The sequence below is a fragment of the Megascapheus bottae genome, chromosome 2 (genome assembly GCF_031878675.1).
Source record: "Megascapheus bottae isolate mThoBot1 chromosome 2, mThoBot2.hap1, whole genome shotgun sequence".
Taxonomy (NCBI): Eukaryota; Metazoa; Chordata; class Mammalia; order Rodentia; family Geomyidae; genus Megascapheus; species Megascapheus bottae.
This window is the reverse complement of record NC_143510.1, coordinates 82,723,502-82,736,024: the sequence shown is the minus strand read 5'-3', so window position 1 is coordinate 82,736,024 and position 12,523 is coordinate 82,723,502. Positions and strand designations below refer to the sequence as shown.

Genomic DNA, 12,523 nt, shown 5'->3' with positions numbered 1-12,523 from the left:
TTATCTCCTATTAACAAACCAAACACCAGAAGTGGAGCTATGGGTCAAGTGATGAAGCACTAGCCTTGAACAGAAAAGCTCAGAGGTAGTACCCAGGCCTTGAGTTCAAGTGCCAGGACCTACACTTTAAAAAAATAAATAAGCTGGTATACCTTTGCACAGATTATATAATAGCCAACAAAATCAAATACATATGTCAGTCCTGGGGCTTGAACTCTGGGTCTGGACGCTATCCCTGATTTCCTTTTTGCTCAAGGCTACCGCTCTACCACTGGAGCCACAGCACCACTTTCGGTTTTCTGGTGGTTAATTGGAGATAAGAGTTTCATGGACTTTAATGCCTGTGCTGGCTTTGAACCTCAGTCCTCAGATCTCAGCCTGAATAGCTAGGATTACAAGCGTGAGCCACCAGCACCCAGCTAAAAGTGGAATTTTTTTAAGAATCCTCTCGTGAGAATCATGGCTACAGCTTAAAATGACTGCAACCATGTATACATACAATATTTGATCACTGACTCTTAGAAAAGCAATGACCTGAATCTATCTCATCTCTACTTTGCATCTGCTTGTGCAATTCTTCTCCACAGTTCAATGAAGGAGAAAAGCAGGATTCTTGGCTTGGTTTACAGATGTTCATTGTTTGACAAGGTGAATGGAGCTAATCTAGAAGTCAGGAAAGGGAACAAGAAAGTGAGGAATATTACTAATAGTGTTTGATGTGATGTGATAGTATGTAAGTATCTAGTAGATATAAAATAATAAATTATATAATTAAAAAAAAGAATCATCTCATGAGATTCATTGAATTTGGCAGACAGCTTTCCACTATTTGAGTTATTTCAGTGGTGGTAAAATATGCTGTCCCACCACTTTTTATGCAAATAGAAATAGAAAGGAAAGCAACAGTGATTTGTCATGATTAAATGATCTCATTCACTGTGGGAAGTGAAACACAATTGCATAAGTTCTTTGCACATGATTTTTCTCTTTGATTAAATTACAACTGCTTTCTTGTATGGTCAGTAAGATGAAAAGTGTTAATTGACTGAAGGAAAGAGAATGCTTCTAATCAAGTAGATAATTCTGAAAAATATTTTGTGCTATTTTATCCATAACTACATTTCAAGTTTGAGACCCTGTAATTTTTATAAGGAAGAAAAATACTTGAATTAACAGGGTTCAACACAGAATAATGTTGTCTTCTTTCTTTGGAATAAATTTTTGCCTATATGTATCAGCAGATTTTTTTATAATCATTTTACAATCTTAAATACAAACTATACAATCTACAAGAAAAAGTCCAAGACAGTTAATAAATATAGTCAACTCTTATTTACAATTTTATTTTGGGGTGCTGGGGATTAAACCCAGGACCATCAAGCATGCTAAACTTCAGCTCCATTAAGCTCTACTTCCAATTCTTTAAGTTTGTTCAATTCTTAAAGACCAGAGTTGAGTGGGTGCTATCTCTTCACCAGTCTCTATCTCCTGCCATGCTGCATCACATAGCAGTGGCTGACAACAGGCATTCTAGTAGGGGATAACCATGGCACAACAGCACCATTCCTGTGCTTTCTGATTTCTAATCCACCTCTGGGGACAGGAAAATGTTTAAGATGGGCAACCATGTCAGCTAGTAACCTGGTTCTTCCTACTGTAGATTTGTGACTACCCTTATCTGGCAGCTAGCAAGCTCATCCACTTAAGGGAGAGAAAAAAAAAAAAAACAACTGAAGAAATGAACCAGATAAGAAAATTGTACAGGATGGGAAATGGCCACTGGGATGGAAACACAAAGGGAAAGGAATAGCCAGTATGGAAAATGGTTGTACCTCTCAATTCCCATCATTTCCTGTTGCCTTTATTATTATGTTTTATTTTGAAAGTGGGTGTGCTGATGTGCATGCCTGTGTTAAAGCACTCAAGTAAAAATGATGTTAACTGAAAGCACTACTCAAAAAAATAATGCAGAAACTTGAAATGACCCAGAAACTTGAAGACTTTACCCAGAGTTCATAAATAATTGAATGCAGTTACTAGTAGAGTTGGAAAATACATGCAATTCTCTTTTTCATGATTATGATAAAACTTGTATTCTGTATGCTGCTTTTACATTTTCTAACAGTTGATGTTACTTTAAGTCCAACTATCTACCCTATAATCTGTATTTAAATAGCTTTGAATCAGCTTATGAAGATTTCGTCTTCAGTAGGGATTTATCAATAATATTGAACATTATACTCCTGTTATTTTAGGATTTGGAGTTTGGACGGAAGTCAGACAGCTCATTTTGTTCTTCACTCTCCTGGAATGAGTGTATGCTGGCATCCTGAGGAAACTTTTAAGGTTGTTTTTTATACTTGAGCTTCTTTTCGTCAATTGAGAAGGCATATAAAAGAGAATTCTGCCACTCATATACGAGAAAAGTCAATGACTTTGTCTACCTCAGTCTCACCACATAAACTCATTTGAGCTAATCTAGAAGTCTGTGCTTTCTGGTCCTGACTGCTGTCCTCTTGAGGTTTTTTAATTCAAGGCTAATGCTACCACTTGATTCACAGCTCCACTTCTGCCCTTCTTTTTCTCCTCCTCCCCCTCTTCCCCCCTCCCTCTCCCCCTCCCCCCCCCTCCTCCTCCTCCTCCTCCTCCTTCTTCTTCTTCTCCTTCTTCTTGGCTAATTGCAGATAAGAGTCTCACTTTCTTGCCTAGCCTGGCTTCAAACCACAATCTCAACTTCCTGAGTAACTAGGATTGCAGGAGCAAGACTTAGGTCCCCAAGGGGAAGTCTGTTCGTTTAAAGTTTCTCTAGGCCAAGGTACTGTAGCTCACACCTATAACTACAGCTTCTTCAGAAATGGAAACAGGAGGATGGTTTAAGGCCGAACTAGAAGAAAAGTAGCAAGACATTATCTTATAGATTGGACATAATGGCATACATTTCTAGCTCCATCTACTGTAAAGGAACAGTTATGGAAATTGTAATTCAATACCAGCAAGGCACAAATGAGTCCAAGACTCATCTGAAAAATAAAAGCAAAAGGTCTAGAGGTTTGTTTCAAATGTTAGAACATTTATCTTAAGAGAAGTTTCTTTGAAATTATGTTAATTTGCGGGCTGGGAGTTTGGCCTAGTGGTAGCATGCATGCCTAGTATGCACGATGACTCGGGTTCAATTCCTTGGTGCCACATACATAGAAAAAAAGCCAGAAGTGGTTCTGTGGCTCAAGTGGTAGAGTTCTAGTCTTGAGAAAGCCCAAGGACAGTGCTCAGGCCCTGAGTTCAAGCCTTGAGACTGACCAAGAAAAAAAAAATGATAGTTTGGGCCAGAAATGTGGCCTAGAGGTAGTACTTCCCTAGCTTGCATGAAGCCCTGAGTTTGATTCTTTGGTACCACATACATAGAAAAAGCTGGAAGTGGTATTGTGACTCAAGTGGTAGAGTGTTAGCCTTGAGAAAGCTCAAGGACAGGTACTGAGTCCAATCCCCAGGACTGGCAAAAAAAAAAAAAAAATGATAGTTTGTATTTGACAACCATTTTACCCATAAATAGAATTTATTTAGTGCATCCATTTCCTTCTAAAGTTACATCCATATTTGTGGGCCACATCATATAGACAAAAAGAGTGGCATAAGTCAAATCATCTTGTCTTCAGTGGTATTCAATTTTATTCTGAGTAGAACATTCTAAAATATAAAAGATACACTACAAGTTTTTGTTGTTTGTTTTGTTTTGTTGCCGGTCCTGGGGCTTGAACTCAGGGCCTGAGCACTGTCCTTGGGCTTTCTCAAGGCTAGAGCTCCACCACTTTGACCACAGCATCATTTCCGGCCTTTTCTATGTGTGTGGTACCAAGGAATCGAACCCAGGTCTTTGTGCGTGTTGAGCAAGCATTCTACCACTAGACCAAAATCCCGGCCACACTACAAGTTCTTATCATCAATTGGCCTTCACTCTAAGTTCACTTAGGAAACAAAAGCCCCTAGGCAAATGTTCTTTCATTTTCCAGTATCTTCTCTTAGTCCCACTGTATATTTATTGTATCTGTATACCATGTAGCTATTTGTTAGAGTGTTTATCAGATCTATAGGCACTTTGCTTTCATGGCTCTGTAAAGTTGTCAGACTTTTTTTACCTAAGTTTCTGGAATTTTCCTTTTTGCCAGTTTTCTCTTAAGCTGTGTGTGTGTGTGTGTGTGTGTCTTATTCCCTTTGCATGTATAGTATATGTACATGCTTACATCTTATTGTATAATACTGCCATCTTGGCTTCTCAGATTTAATTTTTGAGATAACAACATTGCCTTTTGTTTGTCTTTTAACAGTTGATGGTTGCAGAGAAGAATGGAACAATCCGGTTTTATGATCTTTCAGCTCAACAGGCTATTTTGTCTCTTGAGTCAGAACAGGCACCATTAATGTCAGCACATTGGTGCTTAAAAAACACCTTCAAAGTTGGTGCTGTTGCAGGAAATGATTGGTTAATTTGGGACATCACTCAATCCAGGTATTTATTAGCATATTTATCTGTTGTTTACCCCTCCCAAAAGCCAGAAACTGTGCTACACAATGAATTGAACCCTCCTTGTGTAACTACAATCTCCATGTTTAGGGCAAACAAGTCTGCTGTATTAGATTGCAACTGTGGGGCTTGTTAATAACATAATCATGCTTGTGGATTTACTTTGGGAGTTCCCAGAAAGGACAAAGCAGGACAAGCTCATCTTTGATCTAAATGATGTTTGTTTATGTTAGAAAAGAAGAAAAACACTGACTCTGTTGAATTATAATACTCTGTAGTGGTTATAAGTCATGTCTTCACCATTTTTCATCTATTCTAATTTAGTGCTCGCTTGGAATTTTGTTATACGCTACATACATTGGCTCTTTAAAAAGAAAATACCTTTAAAACTGTAAGGTTTTTCCTTGAGTCTACCATAATTCAAAAAACTTAAAATCCTATTTTTTAGTTATCCTCAAGAGACAAGACCTGCTCACATGGACCGAGCCTACTTATTCAGGTAATAATGTTCCATTATTAGGAAAGTTGTCATTTGTTGTGTTGTTGTTGTTGTTTTATAACTTTGTGTTGTGCCACTGCCAAAGTACTTTTCTAGTTTTCTTCTTTGCACTTAACTCTTTTGGGTTCTGATTTTCTTATAAATAAGTGGTTATTTTGCTTTAGCTTTTATCTTTTGGTCTAGACAAGTTATGGATTTGTTTTCCAAATATTTTATTTAAAAAGTTTTATCACTTACACAAAAACTGTTGCCATCCCACCAGTCTTATCTCAACCATTGTTCTGTGCTCACTATGACAGGAAATGCATATGGACCCACGTTCACACATAAACCTTATTGTGTGAATTTTTTGTTTTGTTGCCCATACCAAGATTTAACTCTACTGCTTGCCACACCTCCAGTGCAGTATTTTTCTAGTTAGTTGGAGATAGAGTCTCACAGACTTCTCCATAGGCTGCCTTTGAACCAGATTCTCTTAAGTCTCAGCCTCCTGAATAACCAAGGTAACAGGGGTGAGCTACTGGGACTTGATACAGCATTTTTTTTTTTTTTTTTTTTTTTTTGCCAGTCCTGGGCTTGAGCTCAGAGCCTGAGCACTGTCCTTGGACTTTCTCAAGGCTAGCGCTCAAGCTTTTTTCTATGTATGTGGTACCAAGGAATCGAACCTGGGTCTTTGTGCGTGCTAGGCAAGCACTCTACCACTAGGCCAAACTCCCCGCCCACAGCATACATTTTTTAAGTCAATAAACAATGATACAAAAGAAGTACCATAATATAGAAGGGGAAGGAAGTCTCAGGATTGGTTTAGCAGGTCTTAGCAGCTCCTTGGTGAAATCAAGATCTTAGACCCTTTTGACCCTTTTCCTCTCACTGTGTAAGGTGGCTACTAGTGTTCCAGGCATCTTAGCCTTATGTCACATTGTCTCAAGTCAGAGGATAATCAAGAATGCTCCTGGTTTATTGAGAATTGCTGTGGTTGCCTGAAGCCAATTGTGTTTCATCCCCCAGGGGTATGATATGATGCTAGAATGAAGTTGTCAGTTTACATAACAAATAGCAAAATGACTGGTATGTTTTTCTCACTGCCCTTATACTGCTAGTTTCCTTACTCGAACTCCAATAGCATTGATTTAGTGAGCTGCTGTGTCTAGGATACTTGGAAGCTTAAATATTCTAGGTGTTGATACCATCTCATCACTGGTTTTTACAAATGTCAGTAACTTTGAAATAATTTGTATCTGGCTGATGCCTTGGGATAGCCAGTTAGCTATAAAAAAAGAAAAAAGTAACTGTGCTAACCTTGTTTAACTGCACCTTGATGCAGTAACATATACTAAGCACTCAAGAAACAGTCGCAGAACATGGAAATTGACTCACAGTTAAATAATGTGGAATTCCGAGTCTAAAGTTAAAGCCATATTAACAAGATTATAAAATTGCTGCTTTTGTGAATAAAGAAATGGCCTTTTCCAGAAATGTTTGTAGTTGGCTGTTGGATACTGTCATTTTGCACTTTGTTTCTAGGTGGTCTGGAATTAGTGAAGAGTTGTTTGCGACTACTGGCTATCCTGGTAAAATGACAAGTCAGATTCAGATTCATCACTTAGGACACCCTCAGGTAATATTAAAAGTGCTTTCTGGCATGTGTTTTTGTTCTGTGTTAAATTTGTGGGGTTGTTTTGCTTTTTCACTCATAGATCTCAGATTTGTGACTTGTAAGTAACTGCATTTAGATGTGTTACCTGCTTTAATTAAAAGACTTCCTTTTTATAAATCCTTAAATCAGCAGCAATAGAAATTCTTCATGCCAAAATTTATATAAGAAGCTTATTTCTTCTGTTGTTTTTACTTTTTTTCATTTAGATGTTAATTTAATTTTACCTGCTTGCTTGGTGTAGACTGTAAGTGTTTGCTTCCAGGCTGTATGAGTTCTTAGTAGATGGCTTGTAACCCTCATTCAAGCCAGCTGCAGTGAATGTTGTATATTTCATGTCTGTAGGAGCATATGTTTCTTATGTTTGTGCTTTAAACAGATAATTTATTCATTTTTCTTTATTAGCTTTGTGCTGCTTTAACTCTTCACATATTTTGCAGCCCGTCCTCACTGGTTCTGTGCCTGTTGGGTCTGGCCTTTCTTGGCATCGAGCTCTCCCACTGTGTGCAATCGGAGGAGACCACAAGCTCTTGTTTTGGGTGACTGAAGTGTAATAGGCATCTTCTTTGGACTTTGAAACTTCGTATTTTTAGTACATATTTTTGAGAATTCCTTATTTTTGTATCAAACATACAGTAAACACTAGAAATGTCTCAATAATCTCTTGTTAAATAAAATGTTGATAGTTTGGAAAACTTTCCTAGTCATTTGGTTTTCTTTCTCCTTCTATCTCAGCACACATGTGTGAGCCTATGCAAGCACGTGCACATGCGTGCATGTGTGTGTGTGTGTGTGTGTGTGTGTGTGTGTGTGTGTGTGAGATCATGAAACTGTGTAATCAGCCTAGCAGCTCAGCCGCAAAAAAAAAGAGATAACTGAGGAAAATAGCACTTGATTTTATTAAAAGTTTATTGCCACCAGGTGCCAGTGGCTTATACTTCTCATCCTATTTACTTCAGGAGGCTGAAATCTGAGGATCATGGTTCAAAGCCAACCTGGACACAAAAAGTCCTTGAGATTCATCTCTAACCACCATAAAACTGGAAGTGGTGCTGTGGCTCAAGTGGTAGAGTGCTAGCCTTAAGTGCTAGCCTTGAGCTGAAAGCTAAGGATAGCATTCTACCACTTGAGCCACAGCACCACTTCCTGCTTTTTCTGTGTAGTTTATTGGAGATAAGTCTCTAATGGATATGTGTATCTATGTGTATATTTACTCACATTTTTTTTTCACATGGTGTCTTTAAGTATTTTCTGTCTGTCTTGCAGTACTTGGGAATGAATCCTTGGCCTCAAATAGTGTATGAAACTTCATTACAACTGAACTTTCCCCCTGCTTTGACAAAGTAAAGGCTTTTACAATAAGTATCATAAAATCAACGAAATTACATTTTTTTTGTTTGTTTGTTTTTGCCAGTCCTGGGGCTTGAACTGGAGGCCTGAGCTCTGTCCTTGGGCTTTCTCAAGGCTAGTGCTCTATCAGTTGAGCCACAGTACCAACTCTGGTTTTTTTCTATGTATGTGGTACTGAGGAATCAAACCTGGGTCTTCATGAATACTAGGCAAGCACTCTACTACTAGGCCAAACTCCTGGCCTAATAAAATTATCTTTTAAGAGACAGGAAAGGCCCAAGAAAATTGTCTTTTATGAGATAGGAAAAGCCAGGCACAGTGGCTCACAACTGTAGTCCTAGCTACTCAAGAGGCTAATAAGATCTGAGGATTGTGGTTCAAAGACAACCCTGGCACTGAAGTCCATGAGACTCTTATCTCCAATTAACCACCAGAAAACTGGAAGTGGCGCTGTGACTCAAGGGGTAGGATGGTAGCCTTGAGCTGAAGAACTCAAGAACAATGCTCAGGCCCAGAGTTGAAGCCCCATATCTGACAGAGAAAGAGAGAGGGAGGAAAACGTTATAGAGTAACTCAAAGAATTTGATAAAATCTCATAAATGTTTTAGAAAACAGAAGAACGTTTGTTTCACATTCCCAAGTCAATTATTTAACACAATAAAATGTTGGTAACCAAACTAGATAAATAATTTACTCAGTAGATTTTTTTCGGTCGGGGTAGGGGGGGCGGGCATGTTGGTTGTGGGGCTTGAACTCTGGGCCTGGACACTTTCCCTAAGCTCTTCAGCTTAAGGCTATTGTCCTATCCCTTGAGCCTCATCACCAATTTCAGAAGCAGATTTTGAACTTTAAAGGGAAATAAAGGGCAAAGGATTTTGATGTCCCTCTTCACAGTGTCTGTGTTGAGACAAAGGTCTCATGAAAGCATCAGGATGGGCCAAAATGGATTCAGTATCATTAGTGATATAGAAGATTGGTCATTTCAGTAGGAATCCATAAAATTAAGATTTTTTTTGGTCCAATGTATTTAAAATTGTCTTAACAATTTAATCATACAAGGCTAGAGTGAATTGTTTCGGGAGGGGATTTGAGGGATGTATATTTTGAACATGAGTATCTAAGAATGGAGTCTCTGGAATAAGTTTACTGAATACAACTGTCATGAGGGGGAACTGTCTAAGGAAAACAAATGAGTGGTGGCTGTGTACATGGATTGTCAGAAGATTAGAAGTGTTATCCTGGGAAGAAAACGGTAGTTCCATTTGTGAGTTATATAGCGATTACACAATAAGACCCTAAGACCTCGACCTTGATTTCAGAGTGAAATGAACCATTACCCTCAGTGAGCATGGCAAGCCACCCTAATCTCTGTTCTCGCTTTGTCTTACATATAAGCTATAGGTCTATTTTCAAGCTTCCATTTTGTTAATAGAATATCATTTCAAATGGTATAATGATGCTTTCTTCCCTAAAGTAAACTTTGCTCATTTACATATGCATTTGGTTAAGAGTGTGTTTGGGGGAAATTATCAATCATTACCTCTAATTCCTAATTTCAAAAAAATAATGGGGCTAGTTGGATGGCTTCGAACTGTGATCCTCAGATCTCATCAGCTAGAATACGTAGGATTACAGGCATGAGCCACCAGCAGCCAGCTGGCACATACTTTAAAAATGATTTACGTCTTCAGATTTTACTTCACTCAGCATACTTAGTACAATAAGTAAATGTTAGAGATAGATGGATTAATACTAGTATTTGGATTCTTACTACGTGATATTTCTGCTTTTAGTGATTGTAACCATTTATATTGTAATAATTCACATGAAAACTTTAGAAAAATAATAATGGGGCTGGGAATGAGGCTTACCTGGTAGAGTGCTTGCCTAGTATGCATGAAGCCCTGGGTTCAATTCCTCAGTTCCACATAAATAAAAGGGTCATGAGTGGCTTAAGTGGTAGAGTGCCAACCTTGAGCACAAGGAAGCTCAGAAACAGTTTCCAGGCCCTGAGTTCAAGCCCCAGGACTGAAATAAAACAAAATCACATGAGATCTGAGGTAGTATGTTTCCTAGTTTTAGTTTTTTCATGTCCATAAATATGTCTTAAGAGGATTTTTTTATTCTGTTGAAATTTTTCTCATGATTGCTTCTTCAGACCATGTGGAAAGAAAGTATGCTTATGTTCTAAAACTTGTATTATTTAAAACTGTTGAAGCAAAAATCAGGCTATCACAAATCTGCAAGATGTCAGAGCTAAATCCTATCCTTTCAAAATGATGTGATCATAAGTCTCACTTGTTTTTATGATTTGGCCTGTATGTTTTGAATACTTCATTGTCTTTCCCATGCCAAAACAGAAAGTCTGACACCCATGGACTCCAATTTCTTTCTTACTTTGGTAATTTGTGACTGCATATTGACACTGACCTAAAAATGTTCATGTGGCTGTTTTGAATCTCATGTAAGTAGAGAACACATTGAAATCTGGTTGTACATTGCTGTCTGCATTTATTTTTAATTATCCTAAGTCAGACATGATCCCAGAACTACTGATTGGAGAATCACGAGACATTGTGCCCCAGACTAGTTTTAATTATTTTGGAAGAGTAAAAGTAGCGTTGAACTCTTTCTATGGTTTTCTGTGGCTCAAAATTCAACTCAGTTTGACCCAACTTTATGCCATACCAAGTGGTAGCCTTTGCTCTGTGTGAAAATAAAGTTTGCCAAGTGAAGATGATCATTGAGATGGCTGCTTCCCACAAATCCCTCACGAGAGCGTGGTTAAGTCCCCAGAAGTAGCATTCTGTTCTAATATATCTTTATCAGCTGCATACTCAGTAATAAGGACAGGAGAGAACACTCTGTTTCTGTCACACCTTGGTGATTTCAAAAACATTTTAATAAGCATTTGAAAGGAATTCTAAAAGGGCTATTTCCTTCTAATCATATATTGGAAGGATTATGCCCTTGAAAGCATAGGTAGACATTGGAATTAGCCTGATTTTAATTTAGAGCAACCATTTATTATCTGAGCAAAATAACTAGGCTATCTGCCTAGATCTCATTTCACAAAAGGAAAGAAAAATGTGCACATTTTTTGTATTTATTACTCAAATCCAACATCTGCAGTTTCCTTTGCCTGCATGGACCATAGACTTTATGGAAAAGCATTTAATCCACTTTCTAGCCTATCTAGCTGCTCTTTTTGAGTGGGAAGGAGGGGGATTGGACTCAGTGGCCTTGAGCCCACTTTCAGTTTTCTGGTGGTTAATTGGGAGTAAGAGTCTCCAGGTCTGTAGTGCCTAGGCTGGCTCATTTGAACCATGATCCTCAGATCGCAGCCTTCAGCTAGGATTGCAGGTGTGAACCACTTCACCTAGCAGATCTAGCTGTTCTTTAAAACTACCTAAACAGAAACAATTGCTCTTGGTAAGTTTAAGCAACATTTTGTCTAGGAATTTCTTAGACTCCAGCTTAACTTATGTCTATTTTTCTTCCCGATTTTGTTTTGTTTGCTTTGTTTGGGTATCAGTAGTGAGGCTTGAACTCAGTTAACTTTATGATTTTGTTACATAGTTACTTGCCTTCTCACCTAATTTTTAACAGAATACCTTGGGATTTATAACATTTATGTAAGCTCATAAAATTCACATTAACAGTGAAGGCAGAGTAAAAGAGAGGTCACCAGGTTTCTCTGCCTTTTTTTTTTAGCAATTTGAGTAACTGGATTTATATAAAATAAGTGTTTCTACCATCTGTATTTATAATGTTATATTACATATTTCTTTGTTGTAAAAAATAGTGCTGCTGGTCTCCTTGTTTCTAATAATGGTAAAGTACAAAACTTTGATCTTTCTTATAAACACAGCTGTTCCCCTATCATTGAACCAAATCCAAACGAGATTAGACTCTGGCCAAAATTGAGGTTAATCTTTGCAACCATCTCAAGTAAGAGCTTTTACTGTTTTAGGAAATTTCTACTTTTGAGACGATGTTCAAAGGAACTAAGTCCCAGACAACTAATCTCTAAAATAAGCCAGAGGCAACTAATGATAAATTATACCACTGTGATAAAGAAAATGAAAACCAACCAAATGAGTTTATTTGAATTCATTTTTATTTTGATGATTATTGTAAGAAATGACTTTCAGTTCACATTAAGCTTAAATTTAACCAATACAAGTTACTTTTTAGTTTTCCTACCAGTTTTTCTTCATTTTTGTCTTTGGTTCTTTCTTCCCTAATACTAATGAAAAGTAGGTGTTTATTAAAAATAGAATAACTCAGTTATAATCTGTCATAGTTACTGTATAATACCTGCTTTTGGTTTCCAGCCTACAGGGGGGAAATATGTCTCTTTTACTCACCAAAATTTAAACTCAGGAATTTTATATACTTTGCTAAATGTTCAGAAGGGCTGATTCTCCTGAGACTTGGACACTAATGCCTCAAGTTGTACTGTAAATTACCAGTCACGCATTTCTCTAACTTGCTGGAA

The 12,523-nt window shown here is 37.7% G+C and overlaps 1 protein-coding gene across 3 annotated transcripts in view; it reads left to right on the top strand.

Moving 5' to 3' along the window:
• Nup37 (nucleoporin 37) overlaps nt 1-7,353 on the top strand; it is a 30,128-nt gene extending 22,775 nt beyond the window's left edge. For all 3 annotated transcript variants that reach the window (XM_090357758.1, XM_090357771.1, XM_090357766.1), the window contains exons 6-10: nt 2,256-2,346; nt 4,323-4,504; nt 4,968-5,018; nt 6,543-6,636; nt 7,113-7,353. In XM_090357758.1, the coding sequence (XP_090213884.1) occupies nt 2,256-2,346; nt 4,323-4,504; nt 4,968-5,018; nt 6,543-6,636; nt 7,113-7,226 (532 nt within the window). In that variant the 3' untranslated portion in view covers nt 7,227-7,353. The remainder of the gene's footprint in view (nt 1-2,255; nt 2,347-4,322; nt 4,505-4,967; nt 5,019-6,542; nt 6,637-7,112) is intronic.
• The last annotated feature ends 5,170 nt before the right edge of the window (nt 7,354-12,523 follow it).